General features: G+C 43.7%; 1 protein-coding gene across 1 annotated transcript in view; it reads left to right on the top strand.

Annotated features, from left to right (window-relative positions):
- The first annotated feature begins 8,783 nt into the window (after positions 1 to 8,783).
- The window catches only part of NWD1 (NACHT and WD repeat domain containing 1), a 71,944-nt gene continuing 55,145 nt past the window's right edge, over positions 8,784 to 25,582 (top strand). The window contains exons 1-2 of the mRNA XM_040417455.1: positions 8,784 to 9,187; positions 23,431 to 23,516. Of these exons, the coding sequence (XP_040273389.1) occupies positions 9,085 to 9,187; positions 23,431 to 23,516 (189 nt within the window). The 5' untranslated portion in view covers positions 8,784 to 9,084. The remainder of the gene's footprint in view (positions 9,188 to 23,430; positions 23,517 to 25,582) is intronic.

Here is a 25,582-nt window from a genome sequence, read left to right on the forward strand (position 1 = left end):
ATATGAGTAGTTGTATTACAAACCGGATTCCAAAAAAGTTGGGACATTATACAAATCGTGAATAAAAACTGAATGCAATGATGTGGAGGTGCCAACTTCTAATATTTTTATTCAGAATAGAACATAAGTCACGGAACAAAAGTTTAAACTGAGAAAATGTACCATTTTAAGGGAAAAATATGTTGAATCAGAATTTCATGGTGTCAACAAATCCCCAAAAAGTTGGGACAAGGCCATTTTCACCACTGTGTGGCATCTCCCCTTCTTCTTACAACACTCAACAGACGTCTGGGGACCGAGGAGACCAGTTTCTCAAGTTTAGAAATAGGAATGCTCTCCCATTCTTGTCTAATACAGGCCTCTAACTGTTCAATCGTCTTGGGCCTTCTTTGTTGCACCTTCCTCTTTATGATGCGCCAAATGTTCTCTATAGGTGAAAGATCTGGACTGCAGACTGGCCATTTCAGTACCCGGATCCTTCTCCTACGCAGCCATGATGTTGTGATTGATGCAGAATGTGGTCTGGCATTATCTTGTTGAAAAATGCAGGGTCTTCCCTGAAAGAGATGAAGTCTGGATGGGAGCATATGTTGTTCTAGAACCTGAATATATTTTTCTGCATTGATGGTGCCTTTTCAGACATGCAAGCTGCCCATGCCTCACGCACTCATGCAACCCCATACCATCAGAGATGCAGGCTTCTGAACTGAGCGTTGATAACAACTTGGGTTGTCCTTGTCCTCTTTGGTCCGGATGACATGGCGTCCCAGATTTCCAAAAAGAACTTCGAATCGTGACTCGTCTGACCACAGAACAGTCTTCCATTTTGCCACACTCCATTTTAAATGATCCCTGGCCCAGTGAAAACGCCTGAGCTTGTGGATCTTGCTTAGAAATGGCTTCTTCTTTGCACTGTAGAGTTTCAGCTGGCAACGGTGGATGGCACGGTGGATTGTGTTCACTGACAATGGTTTCTGGAAGTATTCCTGAGCCCATTCTGTGATTTCCTTTACAGTAGCATTCCTGTTTGTGGTGCAGTGTCGTTTAAGGGCCCGGAGATCACGGGCATCCAGTATGGTTTTACGGCCTTGACCCTTACGCACAGAGATTGTTCCAGATTATCTGAATCTTCGGATGATGTTATGCACAGTTGATGATGATAGATGCAAAGTCTTTGCAATTTTTCGCTGGGTAACACCTTTCTGATATTGCTCCACTATCTTTCTGCGCAACATTGTGGGAATTGGTGATCCTCTACCCATCTTGGCTTCTGAGAGACACTGCCACTCTGAGAAGCTCTTTTTATACCCAATCATGTTGCCAATTTACCTAATTAGTATAAGGCTACTTTCACACTAGCGTTCGGAGCGGATCCGTCTGATGTTTCATCAGACGGATCCGCTCCGATAATGCAGACGTTCGCATCCGTTCAGAACGGATGCGTCTGCATTAAAACTTAGAAAATTTTCTAAGTGTGAAAGTTGTCTGAGCGGATCCGTTCAGACTTTACATTGAAAGTCAATGGGGAACGGATCCGCTTGAAGATTGAGCCATATTGTGTCATCTTCAAGCGGATCCATCCCCATTGACTTCCATTATAAGTCTGGACGGATCCGCTCGCCTCCGCACGGCCAGGCGGACACCCGAACGCTGCAAGCAGCGTTCAGGTGTCCGCTCACTGAGCGGAGCGGAGGCTGAACGCTGGCAGGCGGACGCATTCTCAGTGAATCCGCCTCCACTGAGAATGCATTGGGGCCAGACGGATGCGTTCGGGGCCGCTCGTGAGCCCCTTCAAACGGTGCGCACGAGCGGACACCCGAACGCTAGTGTGAAAGTAGCCTTAATTGGTCTTCCAGCTCTTCGTTATGCTCAAATTTACTTTTTACAGCCTCTTATTGCTACTTGTCCCAACTTTTTGGGGATTTGTTGATACCGTGAAAATTGGAATCAACGTATTTTTCCTTTAAAATGATACATTTACTCGGATTAAACGTTTGATCTGTCATCTACGTTCTATTACAAATAAAATATTGACATTTGCCATCTCCACATCATTGCATTCAGTTTTTATTCACAATTTGTTTAGTGTCCCAACTTTTTTGGAATCCGGTTTGTATATAGACTGTACTTCCTGGCCAGGCATATATGAAACAGATGTTGGGGCATAGATAGTTGCCCACATTATGGTTAAAGTGTAACTGTTGGTGTATTTTTTTTTTAAATAGACTTTTATTTCGGGGAAAAGAAAAAAAATACAATACATGCATACTGTCTTTACATGCCATTTAGAAAACATTATAGCGGTCTGACAATCTATTCATGGCAAATAAATATTTTCTTTCCTCCCCTTTTTTCCCCCTTTAATTCTTTCACCCTTACCCCCCCCCCTCCCATAGTAGCCAATATATTCTGCATATATAAAACTAATATTTAACATTCAGTACTTTAATTTTGCAAATAGACATTCCGACTGGCAATAAATCTTTGTCGTATTTTTTATATAGTGTAGGGACAGGGATGTTACACATTTTTGTAATATACTTTATTACGGAAAGATGTTTATTTTTTCTAGAAAACCTGGTGTAAAGAGTCTTCTTAGCAAAATTCTATCACTGACCATCACCCTGCCTATCTGACTGAAGACAGACTCTCCTTAGCAACACTCAATTACAGCTTTGCTAAGAAGACTCTTTAAACTTACAAGTTAAAGGAGTTGTCCGGCCTCAGGGCTGAACCCGGATATAAGCTCTTCTTCACTCATTTAGCATGTCTTGCTCCAATGCTCCCCCTTGGGTAAGGTCTTTTTTGTTTACATCCTCACTATTCTAGTCGGGGACTTCCGCCTAACAGTTATCCCAGTGATGTCACCGGCACAAATGGGTGATCTATAGCGCTGCCCTAGGCTCTAAAACAGCCTAGAGCAGAACTATAGACTACTCATTTGTGCCGGTGACATCACTGGGGTCACTGCTAGGCGGAAGTCTCCGCCTAACATACTCATGTGAAGCCGAGTATGTCTCCAGCAGTAAAGAAAACAGACCTTGCTCTGCGCTATGCAGCTCAGAGCAAGGGGAGCATCGGAGCAAGAAATGCTCTGATGCTCCACTCAGACATGCTAAATGAGTGAAGAAGAGGTTATGTCCGGGTTCAGCTCGGAACCTGGACAACCCCTTTAACTTGTTTTATTTATGTAAACAAGTTTTGTTAACTTAAACATTTAGATTTTGTTGGTTGTTTATATTTTGTCTGCTATTTGGTACAAGGTTTAAAATACTGTACAATGGAGTTATTTCACTATAAAATTTTAATTGTAGTTTTTTAATGTTCAGAGTTTTTTTTTTTTTTACTTTATGGTTACTTGTGGTATTTTTAATGTTTAGAGTTAACATTCAAGTCACAATGGATCATTAAATGTTCATATTTTTTATATTTCAGTCTATGGTGTTTTATTTTATGCCAATTTATTCACTGATATTTCATAATTCCAAATATCATATGCATCATTTCAGATCAGGTGTTAAACTACGGTAACCTACCTCCAGCATGAGCCAAATCCACATGAACTACAATCCTCAAAGCGAGTGGCAACCATTATAGTGTTCTGAAAACTATCCAGTTATAGAATTATAGAAGCACATAAACGATACAGTATACTGATGTTAAGACTCAGTTAGATAAAATAATTATCATTAAAATTCATTTTGATCATAATGATTACCGCCTAGATCAGATATAAACTTTAAAGCTATCATTTGGTGATGATCAAAGTGTAACTGTCATTTAAACGTTTTTGTAATGTGTGTGCACAGTCACATTAATAACTTTATTAGGCCGCATTCACATTTGCGCTGTGAACTTCGGCAGTCTTTTCCGGCAGAGGAACAGACTGTTGGCGTTCACTGTATCCAGCGCAGCTGGATACCATTGTGCACCGTCATATCCCCATGACTGTAATGGGATCCCCATTGACTGTAATGGGATCTGGTGGGGATCTAGGCTCTCGGCTCTCTCCGGCATATATGTTGGCTTTCGACTGGACAAACAATGCTCCGTGTAGAATTTTTTGTCAGGCTGAAAACTGGCATATACGCCAGATACAGTGGCCAGATCAGAGTGCCAGAGTTCACAATGCAGATGTTTTCACAGTCAGTTTTTGGTCAGTGTTAATTGAGTAAATCACTCATTAAGAACAAGTGCAAATCTTCACATTATACTTTATGTCTAGAAAGGAGATAATCCCAGCCATCAGTTGGTAAAAAAAAGTCTTATTTTATTTCTTCAGATTAGGCAGGGTGATGGTTCTCCTTAAAGAGACCAGCTGTGTATGGAGACTTTCTGTAGTGCTCCATGATATGGAGACTTATTGGCAATTATATTTCCCTGGGAGATATCGCCTTGCGTATTTCTTCAGATTCAAATCCAATGGACAGACACATAACAGGCACAATGTCTTGCAGCTGATGCGTTTCGAATGCATTTTATGCACTCTTACTCATAGCATCTAAAAAGGTACGCCATAAAATTAAAATTAATCAACAAACCAGCTGAATATTAGCCGTCTTCCAGTTGCTATAAATGCATGTACAGATTTAAAAAATCACAAAATACAAAAAAAATTTAAACAAATCTATGAAAATCACATATATATAAATAAATCAATGTACAAAAATCACTGCACAGAGAAAAACTTAGTTAAAGAGGTTGTCTCACTTCAGCAAGTGGCATTAGAGTTAATACAAGACACTTACTAATGTATTGTGATTATCCATATTGTTTCCTTTGCTGACTTGATTCATTTTTCCATCACATCTGCCATTTGCATAAGTGAAACAATCCCTTTAAAAAGTACCTGCTTGCAAAATGAAACCTATTAAACCAGGCATACTTCATGGTAGTGTTGATCCTGCTGACTAAATGATACCTGGATTCCAAATATGTGTTGCATCGTTCCAGAGTTTAATTCCATATGTAAATTAGAGCTTCAGCGCATGGAAGGGAAGGCCCTAGCTTCTTGGTGCACCTTACCTCTACCATTTTTCTGCATTTGCCATGCTCCCTTCCTTTTAACTGACAAGCCCAGGAATAATCATTGTCTTGTCTAACTCTGTAATTCTGTGCATGTGCTGTAGATGCACAGTACATCTACTCCAGGGTGCTCCCTGTTGAGATGATTACTGTGCATATGTTGATCATAGAATCAACAGCATTTTATGGGATTACATGGCAAGGCAAGAGGACGATGAGCACTTTATATACACATCAGGAACCACTGTGATCGCTGGGGGACAAGTGTCTGCATGAGCTGTTGGGTCCTAGCAGACCCAGATCAGCTCTGCATTGAAGCTCAACAGCCTTGTAAAGCCTCTGCGGGCTGTATTTCCCCTGTAAGGCGGGGAAATCAGCAATAAAAAAATGTAATGTTAAATGTTCCCAAAGATCTTGTATGATATGGGAAGGAGGGGGGGGGGGGGCACAAAGTGTAAAAATTAAGAAAAAAAAATATAAAGACAAAATAAAAAGTATATAGATACAGCAAAAGAGCCCACTACATGCCACACTGCAGCTTTTAGCTCTATCCCTAGCGACCATAACCCATGCATCCTCCATATCAAAATGACACTTATGGAAAAAGGCCATATCTTTGCAAAAAAGTATTTTAGTTGCATTTTCTACTATAAAAAAAATAGAAAAAAATGGAAAGCTTTTTTTTTAAAATATTTTCCTGAGTGTAAGAAATAAAATCAAAGACATACAAAAATAAAAATGACAAAGAAAAGCCCCATGTATCACTGAAACAGAGGTGCAAAAACTATTCACGTATCTGAACAGAAAAAAGTTATTGCCTTCAAAGACATATGCTAAAAAAATTGAAAATGTGCCTGGTCAGGAAAGAGGGGCAAACGGCTTGGTCTTGAACTGGTTAAACCTACAGAGCCACTTTACACCTAACATCTCATATTATGAATTGAATGGCAACTGTATTCCGTGACCATAGGACCAGATCTTAACTGGTTTGACCTGTCCTATACAAAGCCTTTGAGTAACAATCTACAGTATGTGTGTGTGCAAAAGCCATGTGAGCAGAAAACAGAAGAAGGTTTCCCAGCTCCCTGAAGACTCAACTGTCCCAGAGAGAAAACACTTGTTGTTATAGAGATGGGATATTGTCTGACACGCCGCGTGTCTCACTCACCTGTATACAAAGTCTTCAGCAGTACCGTCAGCAGGACAACCGTAAGTTTCTTCTTCTAACGATATTTTATTAGATGTTTTCAGCTCTTATTTTCTATCCATCACAGTTATAGAAAGCATACTGTATATTCAACTTGGATCACTCACCTGCGGATGAACGGTGATTTTTTTCCCCCTCATCTGAATGTATCTGTTTTAAGAGAGAACAGATCCTAGAAGTAACTAAATAGCTAGCTCAAGTTAGGGTACTTTCACACTTGCGTTTTTCTTTTCCGGCACTGAGTTCCGTCAAAAGGGCTCAATACCGGAAAAGAACTGGTGCATTCTGAATTGAGAGTATTCCGTTCAGGATGCATCAGGATGTCTTCAGTTCAGTCATTTTGACTGATCAGGCAAAAGATAAAACCACAGCATGCTACGATTTTATCTCCGGCCAAAAAAACGGAAGACTTGCCTGAATGCCGGCATTTTCTTCCATAGGAATGTATTAATGCCGGATCTGGCATTCAAAATACCGGAATGCTGGATCGGTCCTTCCGGTCTGCGCATGCGCAGACCAAAAAAAGGTGAAAAAAATAAAGGCCGGATCCGTTTTTTCCGGATGACACCTGAAAGAAGGATCCGGCATTTCAATGCATTTTTCTGACTGATCAGGCATTTTTAAGACTGATCAGGATCCAGATCAGTCTTGCAAATGCCAGCAGTTTGCCGGATCACTCTGCTGCAAGTGTGAAAGTAGCCTTACCTCCTCATGAATTTACAGTTCATAAACATACAGTTTATTTTTATTCACATTTGTAATTGTTTGTTTAATTTTTGTATCCTTATGAATTTAGAGGAAGGTGTACTAGCATTTTACACTGGATATATCTAGAGCAGGGTGCACAACCTTTTCTGGTCAGGGGCCATGTTGTCAGACTGAACCAATCCCAAGGGCCAAAAATGTAAATGGATATTAGTATTACCAGTTGAAATATTTATGGCATATCAAACTTAAATACCATAAATATCTGGTTACACTGATGTACACAATGTAACATGTGGCTTAGGCCTCATGCACACGACAGTATTTTTTCCTGGTCCGCAAAACGGGGTTCCGTTGGTCCGTGATCCGTGACTGTTTTTTCGTCCGTGGGTCTTCCTTGATTTTTGGAGGATTCACGGACATGGAAAAAAAGTCGTTTTGGTGTCCGCCTGGCCGTGCGGAGCCAAACGGATCCGTCCTGACTTACAATGCAAGACAATGTGGACGGATCCGTTTGACGTTGACACAATATGGTGCAATTGGAAACGGATCCGTCCCCCATTGACTTTCAATGTAAAGTCATGAGTTAATATACCATAGGATCAGAGTTTTCTCCAATCCGATGGTATATTTTAACTTGAAGCGTCCCCATCACCATGGGAACCCCTCTATGTTAGAATATACCATCGGATTTGAGTTAGATCGTGAAACTCATATCCGACAGTATATTCTAACACAGAGGCGTTCCCATAGTGATGGGGACGCTTCAAGTTAGAATATTCTACGAACTGTGTACATGACTGCCCCCTGCTGCCTGGCAGCACCCGATCTCTTACAGGGGGCTGTGATCCGCACAATTAACCCCTCAGGCGCCGCACCTAAAGGGTTAATTGTGCGTATCATAGCCCCCTGTAAGAGATCAGGTGCTGCCAGGCAGGAGGGGGCAGACCCCCTCCCTCCCCAATATTATATTCATTGGTGGCCAGTGCGGCCTCCCCTCTCCCCCCCCCAGTTAAAATCACGTTCCGAATCCCCCATCATTGGTGGCCAGTGCGGCCTCACATCTCCCCCCCCCTAGTTAAAATCACGTTCTGAATCCCCCATCATTGGTGGCCAGTGCGACCTCACATCTCCCCCCCCCAGTTAAAATCACGTTCCGAATCCCCCATCATTGGTGGCCAGCGCGGCCTCACCTCTCCCCCCCCCCTAGTTAAAATCACGTTCCGAATCCCCCATCATTGGTGGCCAGTGCGGCCTCACATCTCCCCCCCTAGTTAAAATCACGTTCCCCCATCATTGGTGGCCGTGGAGAGTTCCGATCGGAGTCCCAGTTTAATCCCTGGGGCTCTGATCGGTAACCATGGCAACCAGGACGCTACTGCAGTCCTGGTTGCCATGGTTACTTAGCAATTTTTAGAAGCATTATACTTACCTGCGAGCTGCGATGTCTGTGACCGGCCGGGCGCTCCTCCTACTGGTAAGTGAAAGGTCTGTGCGGCGCATTGCCTATAGCACAGACCTGTCACTTACCAGTAGGAGGAGCGCCTGGCCGGTCACAGACATCGCAGCTCGCAGGTAAGTATAATGCTTCTAAAAATTGCTAAGTAACCATGGCAACCAGGACTGCAGTAGCGTCCTGGTTGCCATGGTTAGCGATCGGAGCCCCAGGGATTAAACTGGGACTCCGATCGGAACTCTCCACGGCCACCAATGATGGGGGAACGTGATTTTAACTAGGAATGGGGGGGGGGGGGGAGATGTGAGGCCGCACTGGCCACCAATGATTTTTTTTTTTCCAGGGGAATTTTAATTTCCCAGTCTGCCTCTGGCCGAAATTATATAGCTCCATCCATTGTGTAGTGGACGGAGTTGGTTACTGCAGCATTGCTCCCTTTCACTTTAGAGGGAGTAGCGCAGCTTCGTCCACTACAGAATGGATGGAGCTGGGTAGTGCCGATGTCTACTTCTGGCTCTGGAGCTATTTTGGAAAAGCTCATCGGTGGGGGTTGCAGTTTGCCAAACCCTGCTGATCTGCTGATCTGGATAGGACATCAATATATAAATCCTGGACAACTGCTTTATTAGAACTGTGTTCCAGTGACTTGGCTACCTATATCATAGCATTTATTTATGCTCCCTGCAGAAAAATGGATTCAGGAAACCAAAAGAACATCTTCCGAGGACAAGCACAAATTCTGCCTGTAGAGTCATCCAAGAGTGTTCGACTTTTCATAAGCTCCACTTTTTCAGGTAGGATTGCATATTGTTTAAAGGGGCTGTCCTGCATTATGGCTGTTTTTAAGTAGCCCCAATAGCATGTTATACCTAGTGAAAAAATCATACTCACTGCTCCCTGCTATTCCTTTCCAGTACTCCGGCTTGTTCTACAATCTTCCAGTCTCTGGTCTGTAAACATTCAGAGGGGGTCAGATGCGCCGCTGCAGCCAATCCCTGGCCTCAGTGGTAACGTGTCCTTAAGCGGGGCATCACTGTTGGGTCACATGCTACTTGGGAACACATCTCCACTGTGTCATTGGCTGTAACAGTGCAGTTGACCTATCTGGAAATTTACAGGCCATGGATCAGAAGATAACAGAACAGAGAGCGGCAGTGAGTAGGTAAATATATATATTTTTTCACTAGGTACAACAGACTGCTGTGGCTACTTAAAACAGCCATAAGGTTGGACAATCCCTTTAAGGAAAGAAAAAGCATTGTGTATTAAAAAATGTTTCTACATAATGATACTGCATTATAAATAAGCTACATGTACATTGTTGTTACTTGGTTCACATCAGTGCTGTGTGCCATTGGTTGTAGTAATGGGCGTAGGTATCGCCATAGCAGCCATAGCAATGGCTATGGGGCCCTACGCCACTGGGGGCCTGGGCCGCCTGCTGAGGATTATAATTTTTTTAAAAATTCATATGGCATAGCTACAAGGGTCAAATTAACAGGTTGTGGGTAGCTTATTTCATTTGGTTTAAAACTTAACATTTAATTATGTCAATAATAAAAAGATAGGCCCTTAAATATAGACACTAAAGAAGAGAATATATCTGTAACCACTGGTTACACTAGTCTCCTGAAAAAATAGACGGAGACGGGAAGGAACCATAAACAGGGATAGCGTAAGAAATAGATAGGGTGAAGGGTACGTAAGTACCAAGGCAGAGGGACACACTGCTGGGACTATACCCTAGATGTCCCTAGTCTGTCTAAGTCACACCACTATCTAATGCAAAATACCTGCATTCGCCCTCCCTAAAGATGGACTGCCCAGCTTGGCCCGATAGACAGAATAGATGGTCCTGTGATGAAATGAATTGCTCTATCGGGTATGGGCACAAAAGTTGGCAAAATGGACGTAGTGATTGGATTCCAGGTAGGATGGCAATGCCGTTGTAAGGGATCGCAGAACCTGGTCAATGTCAACCACAAATAGATGGTAATAATCAGAATAGATACAGTGTCCCGACGCGTTTCCTCAGTGATGTCTGATTCATCAGGGGACAAAATTATATACAAGAGGCTCCTTGATATAAGGGTACCTCTTCCAACCAAAGCACGTGACACAGGATGGTATCTAGTTCCAGGTATTGAGTCCTGTGTAGACCCAGACTATATATCAACCACCATCCGGTTATATGTCACAAACCGGATAGTGAGTCAAGAGCAATCCTGTGTCACTTAATCACAGCGGTCTATAAAGATACATAGACTGCTGTGACTTAAATCCAAGTATAGTGAATACACCACATATAAGATTACAAATAAATCACAATGAGTCAAGGTGTCAATTTCGTTTGCAGTGTAACAGATCCATGCTAGTTGTAACCCCCAGCATAGGTTAATGATCCGTACAGTGCTAAATACGAGCCATACTGAATCACTATGATGAATAAGTATGTCAGCGTGGTACACTTATCTGTCCAGTTCTAAATGACAACCGTTCCCAGATATCGCTAGGTGGAAGGTGCTCCTTGGCGTCCCGCGTGTAGCAGTGGCAATGGAACCGCGTTCGCGGGTTGTTTAAAAAGGCCAGGTAGCCCCGCCCCTACTCTACGCCCCCTCAGCGTCATGCCGTGCCGTCATCATGTGATATCTCAGCTGTTCGGCTTAAGTTCACATGACCGCACCTCTTCCTATGATGCGGTGTATGGAGGCGTGTACTGTCGCCAGGCAACCATCCGGCTAACCAGCTTCATTAATGAAGCCGAGATCCAAACAAGGCAGGTAACCCAGCAACCGGCCGTCTGACTAGTAACTGATCCTACGGCGAACACTCTCTCTTGCGCATGTGTGAGGCGGGTGTGTTATGGTGCAAAGGTCGGGTCAAAGGGCAAGTTTGGCCCAACCTTTGCTACCACCTAAGTACAATATAGTGTCCACCTGTGTGCCTAGTTTGCAGTTCACATGGTGGAGTCTTGAAGTTTCTAAGGTAGTTCCTCAAAATTAATAGCGTTGCCAGCAGTGGCTGTCGCACCCCTTCAAAGGAAAAGGGGCTCATCCTCCGTAAATAACCAAACCAAGTTAAAAATAAAGGAAGCTTATTTTATCCTACAGTTCATATTTGTTGTTAATGTTATGTGGGCACAAGAGGTGGAAGATATGGTCGGATAGTATGCCCAGTTGTCAGGGAGAGACACTATGGATCTATATAACAACTGAACGACAGTTGTTCGTTTAGACCCGTAGGCACAACTGTTTTAAGATGGAAGATCCACCATGTCTCTCTCTGTAAAATCCTCCGATCCCAGTCTCCCCCCCTGGGTTGTCTTACAATGGTCTCAATTCCCATGAATTTCAAAAATGACACATCACCTCCGTGCATCATGTTGACATGTTTTGCCAGGGACGTATCTCTGTCATTCCTCACGTCACCAAGATGTTCACCCACTCTTCGTCGCAATTCGCGGGTGGTCTTCCCTATATATTCAAGGCCGCATCTACAGTTCGCTCTGTAGATTACTCCCTGAGTGCGACAATTAATAAAATGTTTAATTAGGTAGGTTTTACCAGTGACGTTAGCACGGAATGACCGTCCCTGTGTAACGTATCGACATGCCACACAGCCACTACAGTGAAAGCAACCGATCGGGCGCTGAAGCCATGTCCCTTTAAGATCACGTGCCTCACTGTAGTGGCTGTGCACTAGGCGGTCCTTGAGGCTCAGGCCTCTACGATATGTGACCTGTACCCGCTCAGGAAGCACCTTTTTGATGTCCGGGTCGATTAGGAGGACCTCCCAGTGATTCCTCAATATCTGTTTGATTTCATTTGAGGCATCATCAAACGTGCCTATGAGGCGTATAAAGCCATCCCCAGTTTTTTTCGGTTTCGGATGAAGGAGATCCTCTCGCTTACTTTCACATGCTCTCTTGAAGGCAAGTTTAAGCACTTTATCAGGGTAACCCCTCTCCCGAAAACGACTTCTCAAGTCATTTGCCTGTTCTTTAAAGGCTTCCCAGGTGGAACAGTTCCTCCTAATGCGCAGGTACTGTCCCACCGGTATTCCCTTCTTCAGGGGAAAGGGATGATGGCTACTCCAATGTAGGAGTGAGTTGGTGGAGGTGGGTTTCCTAAAAGTGCTTGTTTGTAGTGCGTCTTCCTTGCCTCTTGAGATCAATATATCAAGAAAGGGTAGGGTGTCCTTTTCAAAGACTGAAGTAAATCTCATGTTGATGTCATTCACGTTTAGATTTTTAACGAAATCACAGAAATCTCGCTCTCCCCCTTTCCAGACAACAAAGACATCATCAATAAACCTTGCCCAAGTAACGATGCATGGGGTGTGTATGATGGGAGTGTCACCAAAGACCAATGTCCTCTCCCACCAGCCCAGGAACAAATTTGCATACGACGGGGCACATGAACTCCCCATCGCAGTGCCCCTGAGCTGGTGGTAGAGGACCCCGTCAAACAGAAAATAATTCCTCGTCAGGACAAAGTTTAACAGTCGCAGGACAAAGCCATTGTGTGGATAGAACTGTTGTCCCCTAGTGAGGAGAAATGATTGCACTGCCCTCATACCTAGATCATGGGGTATTGAGGAATAGAGGGCCTCAACGTCAATTGAGGCTAGTGATGTATCCGCCTCTAGACTGATTCCCTCTAGTCGACCAAGAAGGTCACTCGTGTCCCTCAGGTATGAGGGCAGTGCTTTCACAAAAGGCGCCAGGATGTGATCCAAATAGATTCCTAAATTTTGGGTCAGGCTATTGACGCCTGACACAATTGGGCGCCCTTTAACCGGGGTACCCCCCTTATGAACTTTAGGCAAGCTGTAGAATGTGGCTACCATGGGGTGTTTCTTATAAAGAAAATCAAGTTCATCCCCAGATATCAAATTATCAGTCTTTGCCTGTCGCAATATATCAATTAGATCTTTCTGATAGACGGCTGTAGGATCACCCCCAAGTCTCTCATATGTCTCTTTGTCATCAAGTAGGGTCTTACACATCTTTCTGTAGTCATCCGTGTCCATCAAGACAATATTGCCCCCCTTATCTGAGGGTTTGATGGTGAGATTTTTCTTCTTCTCAAGATCTAGCAATGCTTTATATTCACTGATGCTACAATTAAAGCCCCCCTGCAAAGAGGTAAGATTAGATAGATCTCGACAAACTTGGTTAACGAACACGTCTATGCATGTTGGATCCCCCAGGGGAGGCATCTTTATGCTCTTATTTTTGAGCCCAGTGAAGGGACCCTTACCCTCGTGGGGGGTACTATCGCTCAAACTGAACAAGAGGCGGACATCTTGAAGTATATCAGGTGAGATACCCATCTCTTTGCTCTCCCGCCTTGCGATGAGCGCAAAGTGTTTCCGCCATCTAAGTTTACGAGCAAAGAGATGGATATCTCTAACCCAATTGAAGAGGTTAAAATTAGGGGTAGGAACAAATGAAAGGCCTTTACAGAGTATGTTCATTTCTGAACCCTGAAGTAACTGGTCAGAGAGGTTAATTATCTGGTTTTCTTGCCTAACGGCCTGTTGGTCTGGGGTGGTGATTTTTGAGTCCCTCGATTGCGCAGGGGGTACGGTGTATCTAAAAAATCAGACCCACCTTGATCTTGCCTACCTCTCTGATTATTCCTCTCCCCTCTACCTCTAAAGTTTTGTACTTTCCTATAGCCCCTACCTCTTCCTCCAGATGTCTGATTCCCCTCCCTTTCGTTTTCAGAGGCCTCAGTGTCACTAGATGTGATGTCCACCTCAGGACGCTTCGTTTGTGATATATTGCAATCTAGCATGGAGTACACCCGGTTGTCCCTAAAATCTTGGAGATCCCGGTTAAATTGGCGGTGTTTCCGCTCCTTGAGGTGAAACTGAAATTTGTCAACAGTATTCTTCAATTGAAGTTCCTTGTTAGCAAACTCAGTCTCTCCCCCAAATTTCTGTGTGAGTTCAATTTGATCTTTTAGTTTACCTTCCAATTTAACCAGGTTAACCTTTTCTTCTTCCAGCAATATATGCATAAATCTGAGAGAGCTTTTTGTAGCCTCGTCCTCCCACTTGCTCATCAGAGAGGTAGACCTACATCTGATTGCTGGAGTTAGGGTAATCCTCAGTCCTCTGGGTACGATCTTATTTTTCAAATAGTTCTCTAATGATTGAATCTCCCACCATGAGGATATTTGTTCCTTGTAAACCTTGGTAAGGTCCTTGAAAGCGGCCTTAAATGAAGGTGCGTATTTGCTCTGTGTCAAGGTCTTCTCTGAGAAAACCTCATTGGCATCAGAGAGCAACTGTGTTTTGTCAACGCCAATGGAGAGGAAGCCAGCCATACTCCAAAAAGAAATGAATGTAGTTTACAGAACCGTATTTCAGCGGGTCAGGCTATAATCACTGAATAGCGAGCTAAACCCTTTTAATCAAGAACAAATTAACAGGTTGTGGGTAGCTTATTTCATTTGGTTTAAAACTTAACATTTAATTATGTCAATAATAAAAAGATAGGCCCTTAAATATAGACACTAAAGAAGAGAATATATCTGTAACCACTGGTTACACTAGTCTCCTGAAAAAATAGACGGAGACGGGAAGGAACCATAAACAGGGATAGCGTAAGAAATAGATAGGGTGAAGGGTACGTAAGTACCAAGGCAGAGGGACACACTGCTGGGACTATACCCTAGATGTCCCTAGTCTGTCTAAGTCACACCACTATCTAATGCAAAATACCTGCATTCGCCCTCCCTAAAGATGGACTGCCCAGCTTGGCCCGATAGACAGAATAGATGGTCCTGTGATGAAATGAATTGCTCTATCGGGTATGGGCACAAAAGTTGGCAAAATGGACGTAGTGATTGGATTCCAGGTAGGATGGCAATGCCGTTGTAAGGGATCGCAGAACCTGGTCAATGTCAACCACAAATAGATGGTAATAATCAGAATAGATACAGTGTCCCGACGCGTTTCCTCAGTGATGTCTGATTCATCAGGGGACAAAATTATATACAAGAGGCTCCTTGATATAAGGGTACCTCTTCCAACCAAAGCACGTGACACAGGATGGTATCTAGTTCCAGGTATTGAGTCCTGTGTAGACCCAGACTATATATCAACCACCATCCGGTTATATGTCACAAACCGGATAGTGAGTCAAGAGCAATCCTGTGTCACTTAATCACAGCGGTCTATAAAGATACATAGACTGCTGTGACTTAAATCCAAGTATAGTGAATACACCACATATAAGATTACAAATAAATCACAATGAGTCAAGGTGTCAATTTCGTTTGCAGTGTAACAGATCCATGCTAGTTGTAACCCCCAGCATAGGTTAATGATCCGTACAGTGCTAAATACGAGCCATACTGAATCACTATGATGAATAAGTATGTCAGCGTGGTACACTTATCTGTCCAGTTCTAAATGACAACCGTTCCCAGATATCGCTAGGTGGAAGGTGCTCCTTGGCGTCCCGCGTGTAGCAGTGGCAATGGAACCGCGTTCGCGGGTTGTTTAAAAAGGCCAGGTAGCCCCGCCCCTACTCTACGCCCCCTCAGCGTCATGCCGTGCCGTCATCATGTGATATCTCAGCTGTTCGGCTTAAGTTCACATGACCGCACCTCTTCCTATGATGCGGTGTATGGAGGCGTGTACTGTCGCCAGGCAACCATCCGGCTAACCAGCTTCATTAATGAAGCCGAGATCCAAACAAGGCAGGTAACCCAGCAACCGGCCGTCTGACTAGTAACTGATCCTACGGCGAACACTCTCTCTTGCGCATGTGTGAGGCGGGTGTGTTATGGTGCAAAGGTCGGGTCAAAGGGCAAGTTTGGCCCAACCTTTGCTACCACCTAAGTACAATATAGTGTCCACCTGTGTGCCTAGTTTGCAGTTCACATGGTGGAGTCTTGAAGTTTCTAAGGTAGTTCCTCAAAATTAATAGCGTTGCCAGCAGTGGCTGTCGCACCCCTTCAAAGGAAAAGGGGCTCATCCTCCGTAAATAACCAAACCAAGTTAAAAATAAAGGAAGCTTATTTTATCCTACAGTTCATATTTGTTGTTAATGTTATGTGGGCACAAGAGGTGGAAGATATGGTCGGATAGTATGCCCAGTTGTCAGGGAGAGACACTATGGATCTATATAACAACTGAACGACAGTTGTTCGTTTAGACCCGTAGGCACAACTGTTTTAAGATGGAAGATCCACCATGTCTCTCTCTGTAAAATCCTCCGATCCCAGTCTCCCCCCCTGGGTTGTCTTACAATGGTCTCAATTCCCATGAATTTCAAAAATGACACATCACCTCCGTGCATCATGTTGACATGTTTTGCCAGGGACGTATCTCTGTCATTCCTCACGTCACCATAACACACCCGCCTCACACATGCGCAAGAGAGAGTGTTCGCCGTAGGATCAGTTACTAGTCAGACGGCCGGTTGCTGGGTTACCTGCCTTGTTTGGATCTCGGCTTCATTAATGAAGCTGGTTAGCCGGATGGTTGCCTGGCGACAGTACACGCCTCCATACACCGCATCATAGGAAGAGGTGCGGTCATGTGAACTTAAGCCGAACAGCTGAGATATCACATGATGACGGCACGGCATGACGCTGAGGGGGCGTAGAGTAGGGGCGGGGCTACCTGGCCTTTTTAAACAACCCGCGAACGCGGTTCCATTGCCACTGCTACACGCGGGACGCCAAGGAGCACCTTCCACCTAGCGATATCTGGGAACGGTTGTCATTTAGAACTGGACAGATAAGTGTACCACGCTGACATACTTATTCATCATAGTGATTCAGTATGGCTCGTATTTAGCACTGTACGGATCATTAACCTATGCTGGGGGTTACAACTAGCATGGATCTGTTACACTGCAAACGAAATTGACACCTTGACTCATTGTGATTTATTTGTAATCTTATATGTGGTGTATTCACTATACTTGGATTTAAGTCACAGCAGTCTATGTATCTTTATAGACCGCTGTGATTAAGTGACACAGGATTGCTCTTGACTCACTATCCGGTTTGTGACATATAACCGGATGGTGGTTGATATATAGTCTGGGTCTACACAGGACTCAATACCTGGAACTAGATACCATCCTGTGTCACGTGCTTTGGTTGGAAGAGGTACCCTTATATCAAGGAGCCTCTTGTATATAATTTTGTCCCCTGATGAATCAGACATCACTGAGGAAACGCGTCGGGACACTGTATCTATTCTGATTATTACCATCTATTTGTGGTTGACATTGACCAGGTTCTGCGATCCCTTACAACGGCATTGCCATCCTACCTGGAATCCAATCACTACGTCCATTTTGCCAACTTTTGTGCCCATACCCGATAGAGCAATTCATTTCATCACAGGACCATCTATTCTGTCTATCGGGCCAAGCTGGGCAGTCCATCTTTAGGGAGGGCGAATGCAGGTATTTTGCATTAGATAGTGGTGTGACTTAGACAGACTAGGGACATCTAGGGTATAGTCCCAGCAGTGTGTCCCTCTGCCTTGGTACTTACGTACCCTTCACCCTATCTATTTCTTACGCTATCCCTGTTTATGGTTCCTTCCCGTCTCCGTCTATTTTTTCAGGAGACTAGTGTAACCAGTGGTTACAGATATATTCTCTTCTTTAGTGTCTATATTTAAGGGCCTATCTTTTTATTATTGACATAATTAAATGTTAAGTTTTAAACCAAATGAAATAAGCTACCCACAACCTGTTAATTTGTTCTTGATTAAAAGGGTTTAGCTCGCTATTCAGTGATTATAGCCTGACCCGCTGAAATACGGTTCTGTAAACTACATTCATTTCTTTTTGGAGTATGGCTGGCTTCCTCTCCATTGGCGTTGACAAAACACAGTTGCTCTCTGATGCCAATGAGGTTTTCTCAGAGAAGACCTTGACACAGAGCAAATACGCACCTTCATTTAAGGCCGCTTTCAAGGACCTTACCAAGGTTTACAAGGAACAAATATCCTCATGGTGGGAGATTCAATCATTAGAGAACTATTTGAAAAATAAGATCGTACCCAGAGGACTGAGGATTACCCTAACTCCAGCAATCAGATGTAGGTCTACCTCTCTGATGAGCAAGTGGGAGGACGAGGCTACAAAAAGCTCTCTCAGATTTATGCATATATTGCTGGAAGAAGAAAAGGTTAACCTGGTTAAATTGGAAGGTAAACTAAAAGATCAAATTGAACTCACACAGAAATTTGGGGGAGAGACTGAGTTTGCTAACAAGGAACTTCAATTGAAGAATACTGTTGACAAATTTCAGTTTCACCTCAAGGAGCGGAAACACCGCCAATTTAACCGGGATCTCCAAGATTTTAGGGACAACCGGGTGTACTCCATGCTAGATTGCAATATATCACAAACGAAGCGTCCTGAGGTGGACATCACATCTAGTGACACTGAGGCCTCTGAAAACGAAAGGGAGGGGAATCAGACATCTGGAGGAAGAGGTAGGGGCTATAGGAAAGTACAAAACTTTAGAGGTAGAGGGGAGAGGAATAATCAGAGAGGTAGGCAAGATCAAGGTGGGTCTGATTTTTTAGATACACCGTACCCCCTGCGCAATCGAGGGACTCAAAAATCACCACCCCAGACCAACAGGCCGTTAGGCAAGAAAACCAGATAATTAACCTCTCTGACCAGTTACTTCAGGGTTCAGAAATGAACATACTCTGTAAAGGCCTTTCATTTGTTCCTACCCCTAATTTTAACCTCTTCAATTGGGTTAGAGATATCCATCTCTTTGCTCGTAAACTTAGATGGCGGAAACACTTTGCGCTCATCGCAAGGCGGGAGAGCAAAGAGATGGGTATCTCACCTGATATACTTCAAGATGTCCGCCTCTTGTTCAGTTTGAGCGATAGTACCCCCCACGAGGGTAAGGGTCCCTTCACTGGGCTCAAAAATAAGAGCATAAAGATGCCTCCCCTGGGGGATCCAACATGCATAGACGTGTTCGTTAACCAAGTTTGTCGAGATCTATCTAATCTTACCTCTTTGCAGGGGGGCTTTAATTGTAGCATCAGTGAATATAAAGCATTGCTAGATCTTGAGAAGAAGAAAAATCTCACCATCAAACCCTCAGATAAGGGGGGCAATATTGTCTTGATGGACACGGATGACTACAGAAAGATGTGTAAGACCCTACTTGATGACAAAGAGACATATGAGAGACTTGGGGGTGATCCTACAGCCGTCTATCAGAAAGATCTAATTGATATATTGCGACAGGCAAAGACTGATAATTTGATATCTGGGGATGAACTTGATTTTCTTTATAAGAAACACCCCATGGTAGCCACATTCTACAGCTTGCCTAAAGTTCATAAGGGGGGTACCCCGGTTAAAGGGCGCCCAATTGTGTCAGGCGTCAATAGCCTGACCCAAAATTTAGGAATCTATTTGGATCACATCCTGGCGCCTTTTGTGAAAGCACTGCCCTCATACCTGAGGGACACGAGTGACCTTCTTGGTCGACTAGAGGGAATCAGTCTAGAGGCGGATACATCACTAGCCTCAATTGACGTTGAGGCCCTCTATTCCTCAATACCCCATGATCTAGGTATGAGGGCAGTGCAATCATTTCTCCTCACTAGGGGACAACAGTTCTATCCACACAATGGCTTTGTCCTGCGACTGTTAAACTTTGTCCTGACGAGGAATTATTTTCTGTTTGACGGGGTCCTCTACCACCAGCTCAGGGGCACTGCGATGGGGAGTTCATGTGCCCCGTCGTATGCAAATTTGTTCCTGGGCTGGTGGGAGAGGACATTGGTCTTTGGTGACACTCCCATCATACACACCCCATGCATCGTTACTTGGGCAAGGTTTATTGATGATGTCTTTGTTGTCTGGAAAGGGGGAGAGCGAGATTTCTGTGATTTCGTTAAAAATCTAAACGTGAATGACATCAACATGAGATTTACTTCAGTCTTTGAAAAGGACACCCTACCCTTTCTTGATATATTGATCTCAAGAGACAAGGAAGACGCACTACAAACAAGCACTTTTAGGAAACCCACCTCCACCAACTCACTCCTACATTGGAGTAGCCATCATCCCTTTCCCCTGAAGAAGGGAATACCGGTGGGACAGTACCTGCGCATTAGGAGGAACTGTTCCACCTGGGAAGCCTTTAAAGAACAGGCAAATGACTTGAGAAGTCGTTTTCGGGAGAGGGGTTACCCTGATAAAGTGCTTAAACTTGCCTTCAAGAGAGCATGTGAAAGTAAGCGAGAGGATCTCCTTCATCCGAAACCGAAAAAAACTGGGGATGGCTTTATACGCCTCATAGGCACGTTTGATGATGCCTCAAATGAAATCAAACAGATATTGAGGAATCACTGGGAGGTCCTCCTAATCGACCCGGACATCAAAAAGGTGCTTCCTGAGCGGGTACAGGTCACATATCGTAGAGGCCTGAGCCTCAAGGACCGCCTAGTGCACAGCCACTACAGTGAGGCACGTGATCTTAAAGGGACATGGCTTCAGCGCCCGATCGGTTGCTTTCACTGTAGTGGCTGTGTGGCATGTCGATACGTTACACAGGGACGGTCATTCCGTGCTAACGTCACTGGTAAAACCTACCTAATTAAACATTTTATTAATTGTCGCACTCAGGGAGTAATCTACAGAGCGAACTGTAGATGCGGCCTTGAATATATAGGGAAGACCACCCGCGAATTGCGACGAAGAGTGGGTGAACATCTTGGTGACGTGAGGAATGACAGAGATACGTCCCTGGCAAAACATGTCAACATGATGCACGGAGGTGATGTGTCATTTTTGAAATTCATGGGAATTGAGACCATTGTAAGACAACCCAGGGGGGGAGACTGGGATCGGAGGATTTTACAGAGAGAGACATGGTGGATCTTCCATCTTAAAACAGTTGTGCCTACGGGTCTAAACGAACAACTGTCGTTCAGTTGTTATATAGATCCATAGTGTCTCTCCCTGACAACTGGGCATACTATCCGACCATATCTTCCACCTCTTGTGCCCACATAACATTAACAACAAATATGAACTGTAGGATAAAATAAGCTTCCTTTATTTTTAACTTGGTTTGGTTATTTACGGAGGATGAGCCCCTTTTCCTTTGAAGGGGTGCGACAGCCACTGCTGGCAACGCTATTAATTTTGAGGAACTACCTTAGAAACTTCAAGACTCCACCATGTGAACTGCAAACTAGGCACACAGGTGGACACTATATTGTACTTAGGTGGTAGCAAAGGTTGGGCCAAACTTGCCCTTTGACCCGACCTTTGCACCATAACACACCCGCCTCACACATGCGCAAGAGAGAGTGTTCGCCGTAGGATCAGTTACTAGTCAGACGGCCGGTTGCTGGGTTACCTGCCTTGTTTGGATCTCGGCTTCATTAATGAAGCTGGTTAGCCGGATGGTTGCCTGGCGACAGTACACGCCTCCATACACCGCATCATAGGAAGAGGTGCGGTCATGTGAACTTAAGCCGAACAGCTGAGATATCACATGATGACGGCACGGCATGACGCTGAGGGGGCGTAGAGTAGGGGCGGGGCTACCTGGCCTTTTTAAACAACCCGCGAACGCGGTTCCATTGCCACTGCTACACGCGGGACGCCAAGGAGCACCTTCCACCTAGCGATATCTGGGAACGGTTGTCATTTAGAACTGGACAGATAAGTGTACCACGCTGACATACTTATTCATCATAGTGATTCAGTATGGCTCGTATTTAGCACTGTACGGATCATTAACCTATGCTGGGGGTTACAACTAGCATGGATCTGTTACACTGCAAACGAAATTGACACCTTGACTCATTGTGATTTATTTGTAATCTTATATGTGGTGTATTCACTATACTTGGATTTAAGTCACAGCAGTCTATGTATCTTTATAGACCGCTGTGATTAAGTGACACAGGATTGCTCTTGACTCACTATCCGGTTTGTGACATATAACCGGATGGTGGTTGATATATAGTCTGGGTCTACACAGGACTCAATACCTGGAACTAGATACCATCCTGTGTCACGTGCTTTGGTTGGAAGAGGTACCCTTATATCAAGGAGCCTCTTGTATATAATTTTGTCCCCTGATGAATCAGACATCACTGAGGAAACGCGTCGGGACACTGTATCTATTCTGATTATTACCATCTATTTGTGGTTGACATTGACCAGGTTCTGCGATCCCTTACAACGGCATTGCCATCCTACCTATATCTGGGGAGGGGGGAGTGGGATCCCTGAGGTCTGGACCATTATATCTGGGGAGGAGGGGGAGCAGGTCTCAATGATTTGAGCAGGCACCGGGTTCCGATCATCGCCTGCCGAGCGGCGGTGATCGGAAAGACATAGGACGTACCGGTACGTCCTGTGTCCTTAAGGATCGGGAAATCAGGGTGTACCTATGTCCAGAACAGGTTAATAAAGGATTGGACAATACTTTTTGTGATATTCTTTCTTAATGCATTGTATGGTATTATTATTTAAAGGGAACCTGTCATCAACTTTATGCTGACCTCACTGAGGATAGCATAAAGTAGTGACAGAAATGCTGATTTCAGCGGTGTGTCACTCATGAGCTAAAAGTAAGTGGTTGCAGAGAACCAGCATCGTAATCATTGCAGCCCAGGCCTTGAAAAGAGTCACATCTACCTGAGAAGAGTCATGGTTATACATAATCTCCTGCATTCTCACCCATCTGCTGATGATTGGCAGTTCTCTACCAGAGAGAAAGGGAGAAGGAATTTATGAATAACCATGACTACTCTCAAGTGGCCGGGACTCTTTTCCAGGCCCAGTCTGCAAGGATTGTGATGTTGGTTCTCGGCAACCACTTACTTTTAACTTTTAAATGACAGACCGCTGAAATCAACTCACCTGTCTCTACTTTATTCTGCCGTTAGTACGGGCAGCACAAAGTTGATGACAGGTTCCCTTTAAGTAAAATAATTGAATATTTTTTTCTTAAATGTATTTAGATTTCTCTTTGTCACATATCCTTTCCAGATATGGCAGAAGAACGTGATGCACTATTGGAGATGGCCTATCCTGAGATACAAGCTTTTTGCCAGAAACATGGATTAACATTTGAGGTAAAGCTGCACGGTAAAAAAAAGTAATGTATTACATCTTTGTTAACATGAGACCTGTCTGCAGTTCATTCGCCTCCCAATAGTCACATTAAAATGGAAAAAGCCCTCCCAAAAATATGGTAGATTTTTAGTTTATGTCTGAAGTAAATATAGTTGGTGCAGAACCTTAGTGTCATAACTCTGTGTTCCAGTGGTATAACTTTTTTACATTTGTTCTTCAATTTAGCTAAATGAGACTTTGAATTTTCCAGGACAAGTTGTAGTTTTTAAGCAAACATTTTGCGGTACATATTGTATATTAGATTACTTTTATTTATTTTTTTAGGGGGAAGATGAAATTAAATGCAATTTTAACATTGTGTGGGATTTATTTTTATGGTGTTCACTGTGTTTAATCATGCTCTCTGATTGATGGAGGAGAGGGGGAATAGGTAATCTGCACAGAAGTTGTCACGAATAAAGGGGAGGGGAGGGACACAGAACTAGGCCTCAAGGCTAGGGAAACCCCTAAACCTGGCCCTGACTCCTGTCAGTATGTATAGACCCTAAAGGTGGGAAAATACATAGTCCGGAACCTACACCCTAGAGCCCTGAGATGCCCTCGTGGTAGTGAAAGGGAATGAGACTACTGGTTCCTTCCCAGGTGAACGAACCAGCGTCTCCCAGAGGCCTAGTAACAACAAGCACAGGCGAACAACCAAATACAAAAGCAGTATAACTTAACTTAAAGAAAATGGATGAGCAGGAACATAGGAAAGGTCCACACACCAACTCTTCCAAATCCAATTAAAGAATATCAACCGCATGGTATGAAGTGTGAGACCAAACTAAATAGGGAATGCAGTAATGATCGCCAGCTGCACCTGACAAGAGGTGTGGTCATTACCAAGCAACAACACTGAGAATCAAGAGACTGTCAGTTAACCTCACTTGCAGCCTGTCTCTCAGATTTTCTAACCTCTGTCACAGGAGGTACCATGGCAGAAGTCTTTTTTTTACATAAATAATACGGTTGAAAAAATACATAAGTCCATCAAGTTCAACCTTGTTACCCTCCCACTGGTGACATGTACAGTTACACAGGAAGACAGAATCTTTTTATCTCATCTGTGCAGACTCTCAGATCCCCTTCTGCCTCTCCTTTCGTCCTCCAGGCTGGCTGGGATCACATTCATCTGAAGGCGAAGGGGTGTTTTAACCCTTTTTATCTCACGTTGTGTAAAGATATTAGTTCTTGTTTGAAATGTGACAATCTAAGTTGACAATCAAAGCATTATTTGCTATAGGTAGGTAGATATGATATATAGCCTTTATAAATTGGGTAGGGAGTGAAAAGAGCTGTAACTTGCTTTCAGCTGCTATTACTCCTGACCCAAATTCTAAAGGCTATATCTCCCTATATAGAAGAGCTAATGCCGTGATCCTGGTCTTGTTTTAAAGCCTAGATTGTCAGCTTTTAAATAAGACTAGGCACACACTGCCTGAGATATAAAGGGTTAAATAAGCCCTCCCTCACCATGCTGCCATCTCTGCTGGGGCTGAACTGTTAGGTCCTTTTTTCAAAGCCTTAACACAGCTGGGGCAAAACTGTTAGGGGGTTAAGAAGCTTCAGGTGCCCCACTACTTATTACTACTATATAGGGCCTCATATATCCAAAATACTTATTTAAACTAGTGTAAAGGAAAAGTGGAGAAGCACCATCAAACCAAACTAAAAACAATTACCTGATTGGCTGTTTTAGGAAACACATTTATTTTACATTGCAGTATTCTTAAAGGGTTATTTTCATCTTATAAACTGATATATTGCTATCCTAGCTTGGCTTGTTCACATGCTCAAAAAAGCTCCCAGTAAATACAATAAGCATATCCGCAGGGCTCTATTCACCCAATGGCAAAAGGATGTTCCTCTCTCAGGCTGGTATACATCTGCACATCGTTTCTTGGAGTACAGGAAACCATATTATGTTATTTCATACAACAGTTTACAGTAAAATGAAAGTATACCACATGGTATACTGTTTTGTAATGGCAACCTTTGGGTGATGTATGCCTATACAGTGGTA

Source organism: Bufo bufo, chromosome 2 (genome assembly GCF_905171765.1).
Source record: "Bufo bufo chromosome 2, aBufBuf1.1, whole genome shotgun sequence".
Classification (NCBI taxonomy): Eukaryota; Metazoa; Chordata; class Amphibia; order Anura; family Bufonidae; genus Bufo; species Bufo bufo.